Below are 19,554 nucleotides of genomic sequence, written 5' to 3'. Positions count from 1 at the left end.
CAGATTTTTGCTATTGCAAGTCCATGGTAACCATCCTTATCAGCACTTTTGCAAATGCCCCAACATATTTTCACATTCTCTTTCTTTTTTTAAATAAATATATATATAATTTATTCTAATTAGTTATACATGTAGGTAGAATGCATTTTGATGCATCATGCATAGATGGAATTTAACTTCTCATAATTCTGGTTGTACATGATGTAGACTTACACCAGTCATGTAATCATATATGCACATAGGGTAATAATGTCCAATTCATTCTACTATCATTCCTACCCCATACCCACTCCCCTACGTTGACTCCCCTCTGTCTAATCCAAAGTACTGCTATTCTTCCATAGGCTCCCTGCATTGTGAGTTAGCATTCACATATCAGAGAAAACATTCCGCCTGTGGTTCTTTGGGATAGGCTTATTTCTCTTAACATAATAGTCTTCTCCAGTTCTATCCAGCAGTAAATGCCATAAAATCATTCTCCATTATTCTGAGTAATATTCCATTGTGTATATATAGCACAGTTTCTTTATCCATTTATCTGTTGAAGGGCATCTAGGTTGGTTCCACAACTTAACTATTGTGAATTCAGTAGCTATAAACATTGATGTGGCTCATCACTGTAGTATGCTGATTTTAAGTCCTTTGGATATAAACTGAGGAGAGGGATAACTGGGTCAAATGGTGGTTCCATTTCAAGTTTTCTAAGGAATCTCCCTACTACTTTCCATAATGGTTGTACCAATTTGCAGACCCACCAGTAACATGAGTGTACCTTTCACATTCTCTTTCTTAACTTATGCAGGGACACAATGTTAAAAATGTTACAATAATAATAATGATAATATTCTGATCTTCCTGGCTAAGTACATTGTCCAGACTCTACCCTTTATACATGGTAAGCTTCTTTTGTTATTTTATTTCTCATTAGTAAGCAGAGCTTCTAGGCATGCTATTAGAGGCAAACGTTCTCATTTTTGGCCCTCAGGAGCATATCAGATTTTGTCTACCTCAATTCTTCCTTCTGTTGAAGCATGGTGCTCTCATCATCTTCCTCTCCACCACTTTAGGCCTCAGCACCACATTCCAAGTGAAATCATATCTGCCTAGAGGGGAAATGGCTTCTCCTTATTATTTCAAGGAGATTCTTGTTGAAGTCAGCTGTGAAGTAAAGTTTATAGCTATCACAGAAAAATAAGAAAATGTGCCTTGACTGAACAATTATTTCTGGTAAATTTTATTCCTCCCAAAGTCATATGTTGCAGTCCTAAACCCCAGTCCTCAGAATGTGACTTTATTTAGAAATAGTCATTACAGATTTAATTGCCATGCTGATGTCATTCTGGAGCATGGTGAGTTCCTAATCTAATATGACAGGAATCTGTCTATAAAGGGGGAATGTGGATGCAGGGATACACAGACAGTGAGAATGGCATTGGACAAGAATGCAGAAAACAAGGTGAGATATTTATAAGCCTAGGTTTCCATCAAACCACAGGAAATTAAAGAGAATCACAGAACAGATTCTCTTAAAAGTCCAAAAAAGTAACCAAACCTGCTCACACTTTGATCTTGGACTTACAGCCTCCAGAATTGTAACACAATGAATTTATCTTGTGTAAGTCATTTTGCTTATGGCAATTCATTGTAGCAAACCTAGCAAACTGGTAGACAACAAATATATATTTTACCCATTATCCTAAATCTTTATCTATAAAAATTTATACCTTTTGTGGCTTATTGGAATTTTACATAATTTTACTCTAATTGTTCATCTAGATAGGGACTCTAAACAACATTAATGTCAAGAGTCCCACGTACCCTGGAGGTGGGCTTATGTTTATTTAGAAGTAAATCAACTCCTTATTGGCAAAATGATGAAGAAACCATAAATAACTCTGAACATATAATTAAATATAAATAGAAGATTCAATACAAATCAATGACAGAAAAAATGTTATTATAATGTTAAAACTGAGTATCTATATGATGAAGGCAAGATGACCCTCCATCTCTATTTCACTATAAAATTTTTTATTACAGCTGTAACATAAACCTGAATTTGAAAGCTAAAAATTATAAAACACCTAAAAGAAAAATAATATGAGAGTATTTTCATGAACTTGGGGAAAGAAAGGACATCTTAAGTGAAATAAACCAGACTCCAAAAGGAAAATACTTCCTGTTCTGTTTCATAAGTGAAAGCTAAAATATGTCAATTGAATGTAATTACTATATGTTGAGGATTGTGGAGGTGTGGGTAAATAAATGGTGGGGGGTGTTGGATAGCAGGTAATAAACACAATTAGAAGGATTAAGTTCTGATGTTCCACAGCACAATCAGATAACTGTAGTTCACATATGTATACATATATATATATATGTATGTATTTTTATATATTTTATGAAGATCTTCAAGAGAGGAGTATGAAATCTCCAAACACAAAAATGATAAGAAGTAGGAAATGCTTATTACCTTGATTTGATCAATGCATACTCTCTCTATATAGTATGTTAAATCCTATTAATATGTACAATTGATACATGGTAATAAAGAAAAAAAATTAAAATGTTATAAAGATAATATAATTAAATAAGAGATATAAATATGTAATTTTAACTTGCTGCAGCAGCAAGTGAGGAGGAGTGTGAGGAGCTTCCTGGGAAATTCTAGCTGTCATACCTATTGTGGAGTCCCCAGGGGATCTTGGCAGCAGGGGAGAGTTACACGCTGGGCTCCTTTAAAGAGGGCCAGGTCCAGGAGTCACCTATAAGATACCTAGGCAGGAAGTTGAAGAGGCACCTGTCCTTCAGTTGAGAGTCAGGTAAGATACTAGGACCAGAAGGAAGAAGCCCATGAGACAGACGGTGGAATGCAAAGTTACAGGGAGGAATAGAGCAGAGAAACAAGGATGCAAAGGGGCAGGCAGGTGCTTAGAGGCAAAGGACTGTGAATCAGAGTGAAAGGTAGAAATACTGGGGAAAAGGGCTCAGAGTAACAGGTTCAAGCTGAAGGTTGTTGGATTAAATGAGATCAAGCAAGAAACTGGCAGACACATATTTTTTTCCAGGAGAAAACTCAAAGCCTCATATGTCAAGGGAATGGGGTAGACTTATTGTGATTCTTCATGGCCCTAAAATGTGACATTTATTACATATTTTATGTCCATTTCACTCAGCTTTTAAGTTAGGGTGCTTTCTGTATCCTCATTTATGAGGAAATGGGTTGTTTGAGTCCTTTTATCTGGCTTCTGTTCTACCTTTTCACAGGATCCTCACACTCTTGAGTTCCCCTCTGCCTTCCTTGATTATGACCATTCATGTTTAAAAAGATACTTCAAATAAGTCTTGACTTTCTTGACCATCATGGAAACAACTGAAAACAGGTAGATCAGGGACATGAGTTGCCAAGTTTCTGCTTCCAGTCAGTGAAGAAGCAAGGACTTCTGTCTTCGTCTTTGTTATTTTGCCAGAATAATCAGTCCCAGTGTCCACCACTTCCTCCATGATCAAAACTCCTGGAGACAGAAATCTGTATTTAGTGTTGTTGCTTGCTGTGCCTAACTCCCTCACCATAAAGTAAACCACAGAATGTCAAAAGAACAACAGACACACAACTTAGTTTAATGCAGATGCCTGGGCACCATTTCCAAATGTTTAGATTCATGTGAAGTGGGCTTAGATCTAGGCTTCATATTTTAAAACCTTCCCAAGTGATTTTAGTGTGCATGTGTGATTCACAAGTACTGATCTGCTCTACCAATTATATTATGTTTTAAGAAAAGTAAGAAAAGTCAACAAGGTGTGTGATCTTCATTGAATCAATCAATATGTTTTGAAGCAAGTAGCCAAGACCTTGCTCAGGTATTTTGATGCTTTCTTCACCATCAAAATGGCAAGGATGATGAGTTCCTGGAGTCATTTTCTTATCTTCTTCCTTCTAACTTTCTTTAAATATGTGTCTTGCAATCAGTTTTTTTTTTTTAAGTGTAGATATTTTACAATGGCTTAAAGGTAATACTAAGAAAGTCATAAATATATTTCCTTCATTTAATCTAGTATTATTGTCAAGCTGTTTTTGCCCTGAACTTTTAAATCCAATGCAAGGATATGTAAAATGGGAATTTTTTAATGTTTTTAAGAAATGTATGCAGGTTGGGATATAGTTCAGTGGTCAAGTGTGAGGCCGTGGATTCAATCCCCAGCACTCCAAAAAAGTTTCAGTCAATTGTCCAACCTCATTTGTAACATCCTGTTCTTTTCTCCTTATAAGGTATGATTGCAATCACATTTTTTAATCCTCATTCACAGTGTTTTGGAAATACTACTAATTTCTTGAAACATCTATTTTATATCTTTGTCAGCATTATACTTTTGTTAATTACAATAGCTTTATAAATTATGATATGAAAATTCTGTCTTTTCAATTTTTTCTTTTCTTTTCTTTTTTCTCTTTTATGGTACTGGGGATCGAATGCAAGGTGTTTTACAGCTGAGCTACAACCCCTTTTTTATTTTGTACTTTGAGACAAGGTCTCAATAAGTTGCCCAGGCTGGCAACTGAGGAAAGAGAATGCTCTTTCCTCAGCCTCCTGCATCACTGGATTATAGGAGCAAGCTCTGCCTTTTTGTTATATGCTGTATCATGCTGAATACATTTGCATACTTATAGTGTAGGTGGAATACATTTCAGGATCATCTGTCATTATTTATTAAATTTCTTAGGTGCTATTGAATGATATGCTTTGAATTTATGTGTTTCTGAATGGGAGAACTTCTATCTGTCTACTATAAAATATTTCTATCATCAGGAAAGGAATGAACCTACTAAACCCTGAGATTATTTTGTTTCTGTTCAAAAGTAACACAGATTCTTTGCTTGTCTTTGTCATTTGCTAGTACTATTAATAGTAGTTGTAATAGTAGATGTGGCATCTTATTAATGATTTTAATGAAAATGCTTTTAATAGATCACTAGTAAACAAGTTTTATCTGAATTTCTGAAAGGTAGCCTTTATTAGAGAACACTTATTTTCTTCTTAAATATTAATAATTGTATCTTGAATTACCTTTGGATTTTACAGGTTTTCCTGGTCTCTACAGAAAATTAGTATAATCATGTTATTAATAGATTTCTTGATATGAGTTATTTTTCATTCATAGGACAAAATCTAGAGTGTAAAATGCAATAGGCATGGGAAGTTTGCCTCTGACTTTCTAATATGTTGTTTGTATGTTTGTGTCTTCATAAGTAATTAGATGAATAACTTCCTATCTTTTATACTCTGGAATAGGGTTTCTTGGCCTTGGTGCTCTAGCAATTTTGGGGTGGATAATTCCTTGTTGTGAGGGGTTTTGTGCATTTAGGATTTTGACAACATCCATCCCTGATCTCTGTTTTCTGGTTGCCAGTAACACCTTCTCCCAGTTATGACGACTAAAATGGTTTCCAGATATTGCCAAATGACTACTGGCTGCTGGAGAGAGAGTGTGAAAATTTTCCTTCTCTACTGTGCTAGAAAATGTTGTGAAAGATGGAAATGTATTTTTTTCTTTTGCTAACTATTGTGGTTTGGATATGAGATGTCCCCTAAAACTATGTGTGAGACAATTCAAGAATGTGCAGAGGTGAAACATCATGAGAACTGCAACCTAATCAGTGGATTAATCTACTGATGGATTAGCCGTTTGGTAACTGCAGGCAGGTAGGGTGTGGCTGGAGGGGGTAGGTCACTGTTGGTGTGCCTCTGGGGTTTATATTTTGTCCTTGGTGAGTGGAGCTCTGTCTGCTTCATGGCTGTTGTGCTCTGAGCTGCTTTCTTCTACCATGTCCTTCCACCATGATGTGCTGCCTCATCTTGGGCCTAGAGCCCAAGATGATGAGCCTCTGCAATGATTAGCCAAAATAAAGCTTTCCTTCTCTTGAGTTGTTCGGTCTTTGGGTCATAGTGATGCAAAATTGACAAAAATGCTGACATTCTAGGAATAAGGATAACATTGTTTTTCAAATCTTTTACATGACAAGCCCAAGTAAAAGAGAATTCATGTTTTTGACTCATTTTTATTTTTATTTCTGTCATTATGATTCTATCTATGAGCCCACTGGATTAATGATGGGGGTCAAGGCTGATTGATATCCTTATAGAAGTACCTTCTATCTTTGTGGGAGCCGTGCTCACAAAGTAAGAGGTGAAGATTTCAAGAACACAGAAGGTTTAGAAAGTAATACCTGTATTTTCATGATTCTGATGGAAAATCTTAAACATCTGTGTTTTTACTTCGTGTGGCCTTATTATCTTTTGAATGAAAGAAATGAAATATTGCCTTTAAATTTGAAATTTCTGTCGGCCCATTCTCCGGTCCCACCATATTCATTGACAAGATGGTGGTTTGATGTCTCTATGTACCTGTGTGCATGCATGGGTCCTTAACTTCTTGCTTTTTTGTTTCCTTGTCTTTTTTTTTTTTTTTTTTTTTTTTTTTTTACAAATGCCACTCTTTAAATGTATTAAAAAGTTCACAGTTTGCACATCAGGCCCCAGGCTAAGTTTAACTCTGCATTGTTGTCTACAAACCTCTGCAATGCTCATTTTTTTTTAAATTTTCAATTTTTTAAATTTTATTCGTTTTATTTAGTAGTACATGGCAGTATTTATACATTTTGATAGATCAAATGCAATGTTCACTTTATATTTGCACAAACCTATACCATGAACTATAATTTAGGATTTTGACCTCCTTTAACCACTACTCCTATCTCCCTGTTTTTTGCGTGAGTTCATGACCACTCCACTGAATTTTGCTCAGTGAATATAACTAAGAGAAAATGTTTGTCTATTGTTTGTTTAGACCCAGGAGCAGCTAAACAAGACCTGTTTGTGATGTTTCTCCCCAATTCCTCAGAGGTTGAAGTCTCCACATTCCTGCTGATTGGGATCCCAGGGCTTGAACATATGCACGGTTGGATCTCCATCCCTATTTGCCTCATGTACTTCATGGCCATCGTGGGCAACTGCACCATCCTCTGTGTCATCAGAACAGAGCCTTCCCTGCATGAACCCATGTACTATTTCCTCTCCATGTTGGCCCGGTCTGACCTGGGCCTGTCTTGCTCCTCCACTCCCACTATGCTGAGTATCTTCTTGTTTAATACCATGGGGATTTCTGCTGATGCATGCATTGCCCAGGAATTCTTCAGCCATGGGTTCACAGACATGGAGTCTTCAGTGCTCCTGATCATGTCCTTTGATTGCTTTGTAGCCATCCGTCACCCCCTGAGATACAGCTCCATCCTCACCAGCCCCAGAGTTGTACAAATTGGACTGGTATTTGCTGTTGAAAGCATTCTCCTAGTGCTTCCCCTTCCTTTTACATTAAAGAGACTCAGATACTGTAATAAACACTTGTTATCACACTCCTACTGCCTCCACCTGGATGTCATGAAGCTGGCCTGCTCTGACAATAGGGTTAATTTTTACTACGGGTTGTTTGTTGCACTCTGCATGATGTCAGACAGTGTATTCATTGCTGTCTCTTATGTGTTCATCCTAAAGACTGTGTTGGGCATTGCCTCCCATGGGGAGCAGTTCAAAGCTCTTAACACCTGTGTGTCTCACATTTGTGCTGTGCTAATCTTTTATGTGCCAATCATCACATTGGCTACCATGCATCACTTTGCTAAGCATAAGTCCCCTTTAGCTATGATTTTGATAGCAGATGCTTTCTTGTTGGTTCCACCCTTGATGAATCCTATTGTGTATTGCATAAAAACTAGACAGATTAGGGTAAAGGTCTTAGAAAAATTGAGTCTGAAATCTAAGTGATGGGACAAAGGTGGAAGTTTCCTTTTCTCTACAATGAACTATTCTAGGAGCAGGACACTGTTCCATCCAGAAGGGAAATTGTTCCATTTATTTCTTAGTTATTAAATTAACCAACTAACCAATCAAGCCCATTATGCATCTAATATAACAGTTTTTTTTTCCTTTGGAAAAAAGAATATATTCCATTGGAACTATATGAATCTTTTGGAGTTATTTAGATGATTGATGATATCTATCTTTGGGCATAATAATATAGAGTAAGAATATCAGGAATTTTCTAAAGAGGAGTCACGAATTATAGTCCTGATCTATCATTGGAAGAATCCTGTAAGATACTGGAAATATTAGTATCTCCATATTTGCCCCTTCTTAATTGAATTTTCATTATGATTTACATTAAATTCTTTACAGTGTGTCTAGATGAGTCTGAGTTTGTGGTTCAGTAATTAGCTGTGATATTATCGCCTAGAAAGTTGTTAAAATTGCAGAATCTCATGTGCTGCTGCAAGTCCATGAGTCAATCTGCATTTTAGCAAGATCCCAGGGGATTGGCATACATGTTAATGTTTAAAGAATACTTTCCTAGGGTATTGTGAAAGGGAACAATAGAAAATCTATATAATTTTCTAAAAGTCAGTTTTGAATGAAGTTGGTTTAGGGAGAGGAAGTTATAGGAGGGCCTTGGCATTTGGCCGCATTAACGATAAAGATAAAGAATTGAGTGCCTAAGGCTGAGTGATTGGAAGCCCTTAGGCATCTCCAACATTGTACCTACGTATCCCATGTCAACTGTGTTGTGAATTCCAACAGGAAAAGAATGGTAGCTCATTTAATTTTGAATTTCATTTAAGTACTTTGTCCATAGTGTGTACTTAGCTGATGTGTATCCATTTGTATTAAGAGAATAGTTTCAAGTAAAAGAGGTATTTTTGGTAAATAGTTGGCATAAAGGGGTAGAATAAATATCAGAAAACAAATAACTTCAAAGTTTCTGTGATAAGGAAAACCAGGGTCAAAGTGTAATGTATAAAGCTGCTCCCCTGCCCATCAGGTGCAGCCATTTTCCCTGCCTCCCAACCACTTGTCAATCTGTGAACATCCCAGCGAGCTATTGGTTCATCAGTCAGCTTGCAATTATCCTTCTCCGATATTGGTCCCCTGTTGGCCCGGCAGAATTCAACCGCCATCTTTCCTCTCTTGCTTCTCTCTCCTATACACTTGCTTTTCCTCCTCCTCGCTTTCCACTCTCCCTCTAGCGTGTGTCCTTTCTTTTCCTTTCTCTTTTCCTCTCATTTTCTCTCTTACCCTGCAGGGAGACATTCTGCTTAATAAATTCCCTTATGTGATTTCCTGTGTCCAGCATGGTTTTGTGGGATTTCCTTACACAAAGTACCAAAGGTTGTTCAATATGTTATAAAGGCCAGGGCCCACAGTCCCTCGGGTTTTGCTGGGGCGAACCAGAGTGGTCACCACCTGGGTTCTACACAGCACTTTCCTTTCCATAATTCTCAGACACTTCATCACTGTTGGTTCAGGATAGAACTGTTTTCCTGTCCAAAATCAACAAAAAAAGTTTGGGTGGTGGGCAGGGGGTTTTAGAGTAAGGCAAACATAAAGGAAAGTGTCATCTCAAATCCTCAGCCTTGGTATTCACATTTATGAAATGGAGTGACTACTCATTTAATTAGTCTAATAAGAGAATATAGACCTTGAAGAGAAACTTAATTAAATATAAAGATGTAACTACTTATAGGTTCTTGGAAGGTATCACAATATATCATTATGTCTTCTTGTGGTACTAAGTGGATTCAATTTGCTATTTCACTTAAAATGCTTTCTTCTGTAATCACAAGATAACAATATTTTTCAATATAAGTTTTTTTCAATTCATTAAAGAAGATATTTACATTTTATCAGTGAATAATTAAAAAACATTTGATAGGATTCATCAGGTAAGTCTATTAAACAGGAAAATAAATTATTTACTCAAAGATATTGCAGAAAACCATGTTTTACTAGATTCTAATAAACACAAATGCAATGTCTAATTGATCTAAAATCAGAAACAATATTTGAACATTGACTTCTACTTTGATCTTTCACAATTGTTTTGGAGGTTAGTGAATTAAATAAAAAATAACATTATATAATTTGTATGAATATTGGGAAAACTGCCAATCATCTATTTTTGTTTATGTGCTGTGCACAAATAAAATTCATATTTTTAATAAAATGGCCATAATGCACGTAGTAATTAGATAAGCACATTAATGTGAGATAAGAGATGTCTTGCTATAATATCAACAAACCATTTATAAAATACAAGGAAATTCATTTAACTTAAGCAAAGAATTTTTTTGAGTAACATAAAAGAGTTGGTTTTGACTGAGGTATCATACATTCTTGAATATGAACTTATTAAAATTTATTCCTCTAAATTGGTTCTATAAAAATAAAATAATTCCTCTTAGAATCCTGAAGTTTTATTAGAATGAGATTGCTTTATATCACATTTTTAGCTAACTTACACTATGAAGCTACTAAAATAAACCAGCAATATGTCCATTAAAAGATACAATTTGATTAGTATAATTGATTAATATAATTTCAGACTTCTGATGGAGAAAACACTATAAGTAAAAACTATGAAATTATCACAATTTTAGTGAAAGGCATAACAGAACCTAAGTAGAATCTAGGAATCAAAATACTTTTGTTTTCAGTGCTGAGAATAGAATCCAGGGCCTCAAGCATGCTAGGCAATGCTTTACCAAACACTGGTTATACTCCCAGGTCAAAGTTAACTATTTTAAAGCAACACATGAATCAAAAATAATAAAGGAACACTTTTTTCATATGTTTGTTGATTGATTGTATTTCTTCTGTGAAATGTCTGTTCAGTTTCTTAGACCATTTGTTGATTGGTCAATCAAAACTACTCTAAGATTTCCTCTCACTCCACTCACAATGGCAATTATTAAGAATACAAGCAGTAATAAGTGTTGGCAAGGATGTGGGGAAGAGGTACACTCACACATTGCTGGTGGGACTGCAAATTGGTGCAACCACTATGGAAAGCATTATGGAGATTCCTCAGAAAATTTGAAATGAAACCACCATTTGATCCAGTATCCCACTCCTTAGTTACACCCCAAAAACTTAAAATTAGCATAGTACAGTGATGCAGCTACATCAATGTTTACACCAGTTCAATTCACAATAACTAAACTATGAAACCAACTTAGATGCCCTTCAACAGATGAATAAAGAAAATGTGATATATATACATATATCTATATCATACACACACACACACACACACACACACATACACATATATATATATATAAACAAACATGATGGGCTATTACTTAGTTTTAAAGAAGAATGAAATTAGGGTATTTGCTGGGAAATGAAAGGAGCTGGAGAATATGATCTAAGTGAAATAAGCAAAACCCAAGAAACCAAAGACTGAAGTTTTCTCTGATAAGCAGATGCTGATTCATAAGGAGTTGGGGTAGGGAGGAGGGAAGAATAAAGGAACTTTGGACTGTGCAGAGGGGAGTAAGGGAGGGCAGGGGGTGTGGGGATGGGAAGGAGGGTGAAATGAGACAGACATTATTACCCTATACATGTATGATTACACTACTGGTGTGACTCTGCACCGTGTACACCCAGAGGAATGAGAAGTTGTGCTCCATTTGTGTAAAATGTGTCAAAATATATTCTGCTGTCATGTATAACTAATTAGAACAAATTTCAAAACAAATTTTTAAAAAATTATAAAGGAAAATGAAGGTGGATTGAATTATACAAAACTATTTTTTTTTCTTGAGAATTGGTTGTAAAACAGGGTCATGCACAAATATTAGTATGGGAAAGGCTTAAAACTAGCCTCTTTCAAATCTATATTTACAACATAAACAACCAAACAGAAAAATGAATGAAGTTTATTTTAACAAGCTCTTCATGAAAAATGAAACAAAATGATTAATAGACATGTGAAAGACATTCTTTCTCACTGATAGAGAAATACAAAATAAAGTACAATGAGCACAATAAAGTATAATTCTTACTAACAAAAGTGATGAAAAATTAAAAATACTAGAACAGTCAATTTTATTAACTATGCAAAAAGAGAAGACAGTTCTATAGAGTGTAAAAGTATGAATTGATAAGGTCTTTTGAGAAAGTGCCATATATTAAAATTTTTAAAAATGTGCAGTTCTTTAAAAAGAGCAACAGTGATCTGGAAATCAATCTTACAGAGATAATAACATCAGTACTCATGGATAACTGCACAAGAAGCCTCATGAAAATGGTTTGGAGTGACATAAAATACATTTCTAATATCCATTAATAGAAAACAGTTGAATAAACTATAATTAACCCATATCTTCAAGAATTATGTAGTCATTTAAATGAATTAATTCCATGTCAATTAATTTGAAGGGATTTCAACTTTAAGAAAAAACAGAGGCAGAAATACATATAGAATATTATTCAACTATTATGCTACAAACAAGGCAGGTTCCTCATATCTGTGTATTAATAATTGTATTTGCATAAAGAAAAAAATGTCAGGAAATTAACCACATTTATAGAACAAAAGTGTGTTGCCTAATTTTGCTGGAGAGCAACCACACAACCTCAGTTGCTTGCAACTAAAGCATTTGTTGTAATGCTCACTGGTCATTAAGCAGACAGGGGTTTCCTTGATGAAGGGATTTGGTGGTTCTACTTCAGTATCTAGGCAGCAAGGACTTTAGCCATGGGCTGTGGATTTGACTCAGGTGTGCACTTTGTGTTTTATTCTGTAAACCAAGTTGAAGAGGCAGAATCTACTAGGGATGCACTATTCATAGTACAAGAAGTAAAACCCCATATATAAATCACATTGAAGTCCTGTTCTTATCACATGCATTAACATCCTATTGAAAAGAGCAAACCAGAGGGTTTTCAAGATGGCGGACTAGAGGGTGGCTGCATTTCATGTTGCTCCAGGACTCAGGATTCAAGAAGAGGAGATATTGAGAGACTTGGGACCAACTCAAAGCCACCGGGTGAGTCTCTCCCGTTGGAGAGGTGCCCCAGATGGGGCGGTAGTCCCAGAATGCAGGGAACATTGTGAAGTAGATTTGCCCAATGAGACAATCCTCCCCCCGCTGGAGCAGTGAACTCGGACAACTGGGAGCATGGAAGAGGAGGCTGCTCAGCATGACGCTGGGACTTGGAGCAACCCACTGGGGCTCTGGACGGCTGCCCAGAGGAGGAGGTGTGTGGTGAGCTGTTTGGACTCAGAGCGACCGCTCCTGAACACCGGGGGCCTGCCCGGAGGAGGAGGATGAGAGCGGTGGGTCGGTTGGACTCGGAGTGACTGCACCAGGGCTATGGGCGGCTGCCCAGAGGAGGAGGCACAAGGTGAGTTGTTTGGACTCAGAGCAAGCGCTCCTGAACAACAGGGAGGCTGCCTGGAGGAGGAGGTGTGCAGCGGGTCACTTGGACTCAGAGTGACTGCACCAGGGCTATGGGCGGTTGGCGGGAGGAGGTGGTGCACAGTGAGTTGCTTGGACTTCTAGCGACCGCACCAGACAGGGTGGCTGCCCAGAGGAAGAGGCGTGCGGCAGGTCGCTGGGACTCGGAGGGACTGTACGGGGCTCCAGGTGGCTGCTCAGAGGAGGGGCCACATAGCCAGGCGATTAGGTGCAGAGCAGGGTTCCAGGACCTAGGGGGCTTCTTGGTGGAAGAGCCGCACAGAGACAAGCTGAGGGGCAGAGTGAAGGTTCCAGGACTGAGGGCAGATTCTCTGAGGAGGGGCAGTCTAAGGAGACTCATCTGTGAAGGGCGAGGCTCCCAGGTCCAAGAGGTAGGCCCAGGCCCCTGGGAACGTTGTAGAGGAAAGCTGCCCACCTCACGCAGGAGTTGTAGATTGAGGGGAACCTCTAGGAGGGGAACTGACCAGCGAGACCTCCCCACTGGGTGAGTCTTTCCTGCAGGGTGAGGTTTCCCCACAAGGACGGTAAAACCAGAGACATAGGCCCAAACAGGCCTTGCCTCAGCCCGCAGCCTAGTTCCCCTTTGGATGACCATTGGTCAAAAAGTGGAGGCACCTCTGCCCACTAGCAGGGAATATACCCCACCTGAAGGCCACCACCCCTAGAGAGGCAGCTTCCTTGTGGAGCACCGCATTATCAACTTCCTCCAAGACTTCAGCCTACTGAAGGCTAAGGGGGGATATATATAGAAATCTTCAGGGACATTTCAAGTCAATAGAGGAAACCTGCAATATCTCAGTTGTCCACTGATACCTGAACAATATGAGAAAACAAGGGAATAAAATGCCTGAAACAAATCTAGATGTTACATCAATATAATCTAATGACAGCATGGCAGAAGAAATGACAGAAAGGGAGTTCAGAATGTACATAATTAAAATGATGAGGGAAGCAAACGAGGATATGAAAGAGCAAATGCAGGCATTGAATGATGAGATGAAAGAGCAAATGCAGGCATTAAATGATTGCACCAATTGACAGTTAAAAGAGCAAATACAGGAAGCAAAAGATCATTTCAATAAAGAGTTAGAGATATTAAAAAAAACAGAAATCCTTGAAATGAAGGAAACAATAAACCAAATTAAGAACTCCATAGAAAGCATAACCAATAGGATAGAACACCTGGAAGACAGAACCTCAGACATTGAAGACAAAATATTTAACCTTGAAAACAAAGTTGAACAAACAGAGAAGATGGAAAGAAATCATGAACAGAATCTACAAGAATGATGGGATATCATGAAAAGGCCGAATTTAAGAATTATTGGGATTGAGGAAGGCCTAGAGAAACAAACCAAAGGAATGAACAATTTATTCAATGAAATAATATCAGAAAATTTCCCAACTCTGAAGAATGAAATGGAAAATCAAGTTCAAGAGGCTTATAGGACTCCAAATACACAAAATTACAATAGACCCAAACCAAGGGACATTATAATGAAAATACCTAACATACAAAATAAAGACAGAATTTTAAAGGCTGTGAGAGAAAAGAACCAATTACATTCAAGGGGAAACCAATACGAATATCAGCAGATTTTTCAATCCAGACCCTAAAAGCTAGAAGGGCCTGGAACAACATTTTTCAAGCCCTGAAAGAAAATGGATGCCAACCAAGAATCTGATACCCAGCAAAACTTACCTTCAAATTTGACAATGAAATAAAATCCTTCCATGATAAACAAAAGCTAAAAGAATTTACAAAAAGAAAGTCAGCATTACAGAACATTCTCAGCAACATATTCCATGAGGAAGAGGTGAAAAACAAAGAAGCAAATCAGCAAAGGGAGGAATTATCCTAAAGGAATTGTCAAATAATAAAATTTAAAAAGTGAGCCAAATGACCAGGAATACAAATCATATTTCAATAATAACCCTGAATGTTAATGGCCTGAACTCATCAATGAAAAGATGTAGACTGGCAGATTGGATTAAAAAGAAAGATCCAACAATACGTTGCCTGCAAGAGACTCATCTCATAGAAAGAGATACCCATAGACTAAAGGTGAAAGGATGGGGAAAAACATACCATGCACATGGACTCAACAATAAAGCTGGGGTATCCGTCCTCATTTCAGATAATGTGGACTTCAAGCCAAAACTAGTCAGAAGGGATAAAGAAGGACATTTTATACTGCTTAAAGGAAGCATAAATCAGCAAGACATAACAATCATAAAAATCTATGCCCCAAACAGTGGCTCATCCATGTATGTCAAAAAAATCCTTCTCAATTCCAGAAACCAAATAGACCACAACACAATAATACTAGGCGATTTTAACACACCTCTCTCACCGCTGGATAGATCATCCAAACAAAACTTGAATAAAGAAACCATAGATCTCAATAACACAATCAACAATTTAGACTTAACCGACTTATATAGAATATACCATCCAAGAAAGAACGAATACACTTTCTTCTCAGCAGCACATGGATCCTTCTCTCAAATAGACCATGTCTTATGCCACAAAGCTACTGTTAGCAAATACAAGAAGATAGAGATACTACCTTGTACTCTATCAGATCATAATAGATTGAAATTAGAAATAAATGACAGAATAAAAAACAGAAACTTCTCCAATACCTGGAGATTAAATAATACACTATTATATGATGAATGGATAACAAAAGACATCAGGAGGGAAATAAAAAGTTTCTTAGAAGTAAATGAGAACAGAGACACATCATATCAAAATCTCTGGGACACTATGAAAGCAGTACTTAGAGGGAAATTTATTTCATGGAGCGCATTCAATAAAAGAAGTAAAACTCAACAAATAAACGACTTAACACTACAGCTCAAAGTCCTAGAAAAAGAAGAGCAGACCAACACCAAAAGTAGTAGAAGACAGGAAATAGTTAAACGCAGAGCTGAAATCAATGAAATTGAAACAAAGGACACAATACAAAAAATTGACAAAATAAATAGCTGGTTCTTTGAAAAAATAAACAAAATTGATAAACCCTTACCCACACTAACAAAGAGAAGACGAGAGAAAACCCTAATCATTAAAATTCGGAATGAACAAGGATATATCACAACAGACACGATTGAAGTACAAAACATAATTAGAAGCTATTTTGAAAATCTATACTCCAACAAAATAGAAAATTTCGAAGACATCAACAGGTTTCTAGAGACATATGAATTGCCAAAACTGAATGAGGAGGACATACACAATTTAAATAAACCAATTTCAAGTAATGAAGTAGAAGAAGCCATCAAAAGCCTACCAACAAAGAAAAATCCAGGACCAGATGGGTTCTCAGCTGAGTTCTACAAAACCTTTAAAGAAGAGCTCATTCCAATACTTCTCAAAGTATTCCATGAAATAGAAGAGAAGGGAACCCTCCCAAACTCATTCTATGAAGACAATATCACCCTGATACCTAAACCAGACAGAGGCACATCGAGGAAAGAAAATTTCAGACCAATATCCTTAATGAACATCGACGCAAATATTCTCAACAAAATTTTAGCAAATCGCATACAAAAACATATTAAAAAGATAGTGCACCATGATCAAGTGGGTTTCATCCCAGGAATGCAAGGTTGGTTCAACATCAGGAAATCAATAAATGTAATTCACCATATCAATAGACTTAAAGTCAATAATCACATGATTATTTCAATAGATGCAGGAAAAGCATTTGATAAAATACAGCATCCCTTCATGCTCAAAACACTAAAAAAATAGAGATAGTGAGAACATTCCTTAACATTGCAAAGGCCATCTATGCTAAGCCCATGGCTAACATCATTCTAAATGGTGAAAAACTGAAAGCATTCCCCCTAAAAACTGGAACAAGGCAGGGATGCCTTCTTTCACCACTTCTATCAGTATCATCCTTGAAACTCTAGCCAGAACAATTAGACAGACCAAAGAAATTAAAGGGATACGAATAGGAAAAGAAGAACTCAAACTGTCCCTATTTGTCAATGATATGATTATATACTTAGAGGAACCAGGAAATTCCACCAGAAAACTTTTAGAACTCATAAATGAATTCAGTAAAGTAATGGGATATAAGATCAATGCACATAAATCTAATGCAGCTTTAGAAATAGGGATAGTTTGAGTTCTTCTTTTCCTAATTTCCTTTTGCTAATCATACTTCAGATAGAGCACTAATCTTCAGAATCTATAAAAAACTGAAAAAACTCTACATCAAGAATACAAATAACCCAATCAACAAATGGGCTAAGGAAATGAACAAACACTTCACAGAAGAAGATCTACAAGCAATCAACAAACATATGAAAAAATGTTCAACATCTCTAGTAATAAGAGAAGTGCAAATCAAAACTACCCTAAGATTCCATCTCATCCCAATTAGAATGGCGATTATCAAGAACACATGCAACAACAGGTGTTGGCGAGGATGTGGGGAGAAAGGTACACTCATACATTGCTGGTGGGCCTGCAAATTAGTGCAGCCACTCTGGAAAGCAGTGTGGAGATTCCTTAGAAAACTTGGAATGGAACTACTATTTGACCCAGCTATCCCACTCCTTGGCCTATACCCAGAGGACTTAAAATCAGCATACTACAGAGATACAGCCACATCAATGTTCATAGCTGCTCAATTCACAATGGCCAGATTGTGGAACCAACCTAGATGCCCTTCAATTGATGAATGGATAAAGAAACTGTGGTATATATATATATTCAATGGAATATTACTCAGCCATAAAGAATGATAAAATTATGGCATTTGCAGGCAAATGGATGAAATTGGAGAATATCATGCTAAGTGAGATAAGCCAATCTCAGAAAACCAAAGGAGGAATGATCTCGTTGATAAGTGGATGATGACAGATAATGGGGGGAGGGAGAGGTTAGTGTTAGGGTTAGAGTTAGGGTTAGGGAGGGGGCCAAGAATGGATGAAGGAAGGACTGTATAGAGGGTAAAGAGGGGTGGGAGGGTTGAGGGGAAAGGAAAAAATAACAGAATGAATCAAACAACATTACCCTATGTAAATCTATGATTACACAAATGGTATGCTTTACTCCATGTACAGAGTTTTGTTTACAATAAAAAAAAGAAAAAGAAAAGAGCAAACCATGTGTCTATGCTCAAAGTCACAGTGAGGATTAAGTCCAGTGCACTCACTCTGATCCTCAGGATCTGTGTGTGTGTGTGTGTGTGTGTGTGTGTGTGTGTGTGTGTGTATTTAAGACTGCTACTAGGAAATAAAGAATCAAGATAGATAATTCCATACACAACATGTAAGATTACATTCATATGGACATTATATTTATTAATATTCTCTTAAAGGTAATTATGTTTAAACGTGGATGATATCTTTTAAGGTGGTTTTTATTTCTTTTTATGAATTATATAAAATTTTAACAACAAATATTCATATATTAAAAGACTAAACACTTCAAAAAACAGATAACAGATGAAAAATATCAACCGTTACTTTTTTTTTCCAGCTCAAGCAGTTAAATGACCTATTCTGTGTTGTGGGGGTACCAGGAATTGAACTCAGGGGCACTCGACTACTGAGCCACCTCCCCAGCCCTATTTTGTATTTTATTTACAGACAGGGTCTCATGGAATTGCTTAGTGCCTCGCTTTTGCTGAGACAGTCTTTGAACTCCCGATCCTCCTGCCTCAGCCTCCCAAGCCACTGGGATTACAAACGTGTGCCACTGTGCCCAGCTTAAACGGCCTATTCTTGGTTTGAAGAGACTAAATGAGAGACTTACTATATCCTCCTAGTTCCATTTAATCCAGAGGATCAGTGAGTACACTGCTTAAGAGGGTGAACACAAGTGGAAGATTCCCGTCTGGCTGGGGAGTACGCTGCTGTTCTCTTTTACCGTGCAGTTTTTGAACTTCTCCAGCTTCCTCAGTAATTAAGGTATAGGCAGAGCCAAGCAATCAACAGCAACTGAACAACAACAGCCACACACTGGGATGGTTGTGAGAAGACCTAGAATTTGGTCCTTTAATGCCATTGACATGTAGTGCAAAGGGGGTGGATTGCTTCCATTCTCTTGGACTTTTTTCTTCAGTATACACATGCACACTTCTAGGGGCAGGAAGTCATCCATTCATGGGCGCTTGTTCACTTGAATGGCCATTTTATGTGTGATGAACTGAGTGGAGTCGTAGAAGCCTTTGTAGCAGAAGCTCTCTACCACCAAGCAGGGAGGGACTCGCTCC

At 37.3% G+C, this 19,554-nt stretch overlaps 1 protein-coding gene across 1 annotated transcript in view; it reads left to right on the top strand.

Moving 5' to 3' along the window:
* LOC306639871 (uncharacterized protein) overlaps positions 1-7,820 on the top strand; it is a gene marked incomplete at both ends in the record, with an annotated part of 45,552 nt that extends 37,732 nt beyond the window's left edge. The window contains one exon of the mRNA XM_079103563.1: positions 6,847-7,820. Within this exon, the coding sequence (XP_078959689.1) occupies positions 6,847-7,820 (974 nt within the window). The remainder of the gene's footprint in view (positions 1-6,846) is intronic.
* Between the last annotated feature and the right edge of the window lie 11,734 nt (positions 7,821-19,554).

The sequence above is a fragment of the Sciurus vulgaris genome, assembly GCF_902686455.1.
Source record: "Sciurus vulgaris genome assembly, chromosome: 11".
NCBI lineage: Eukaryota > Metazoa > Chordata > Mammalia > Rodentia > Sciuridae > Sciurus > Sciurus vulgaris.
Note: the sequence above shows the minus strand (reverse complement) of the source record. Positions and strands in the feature narration are given on the sequence as shown.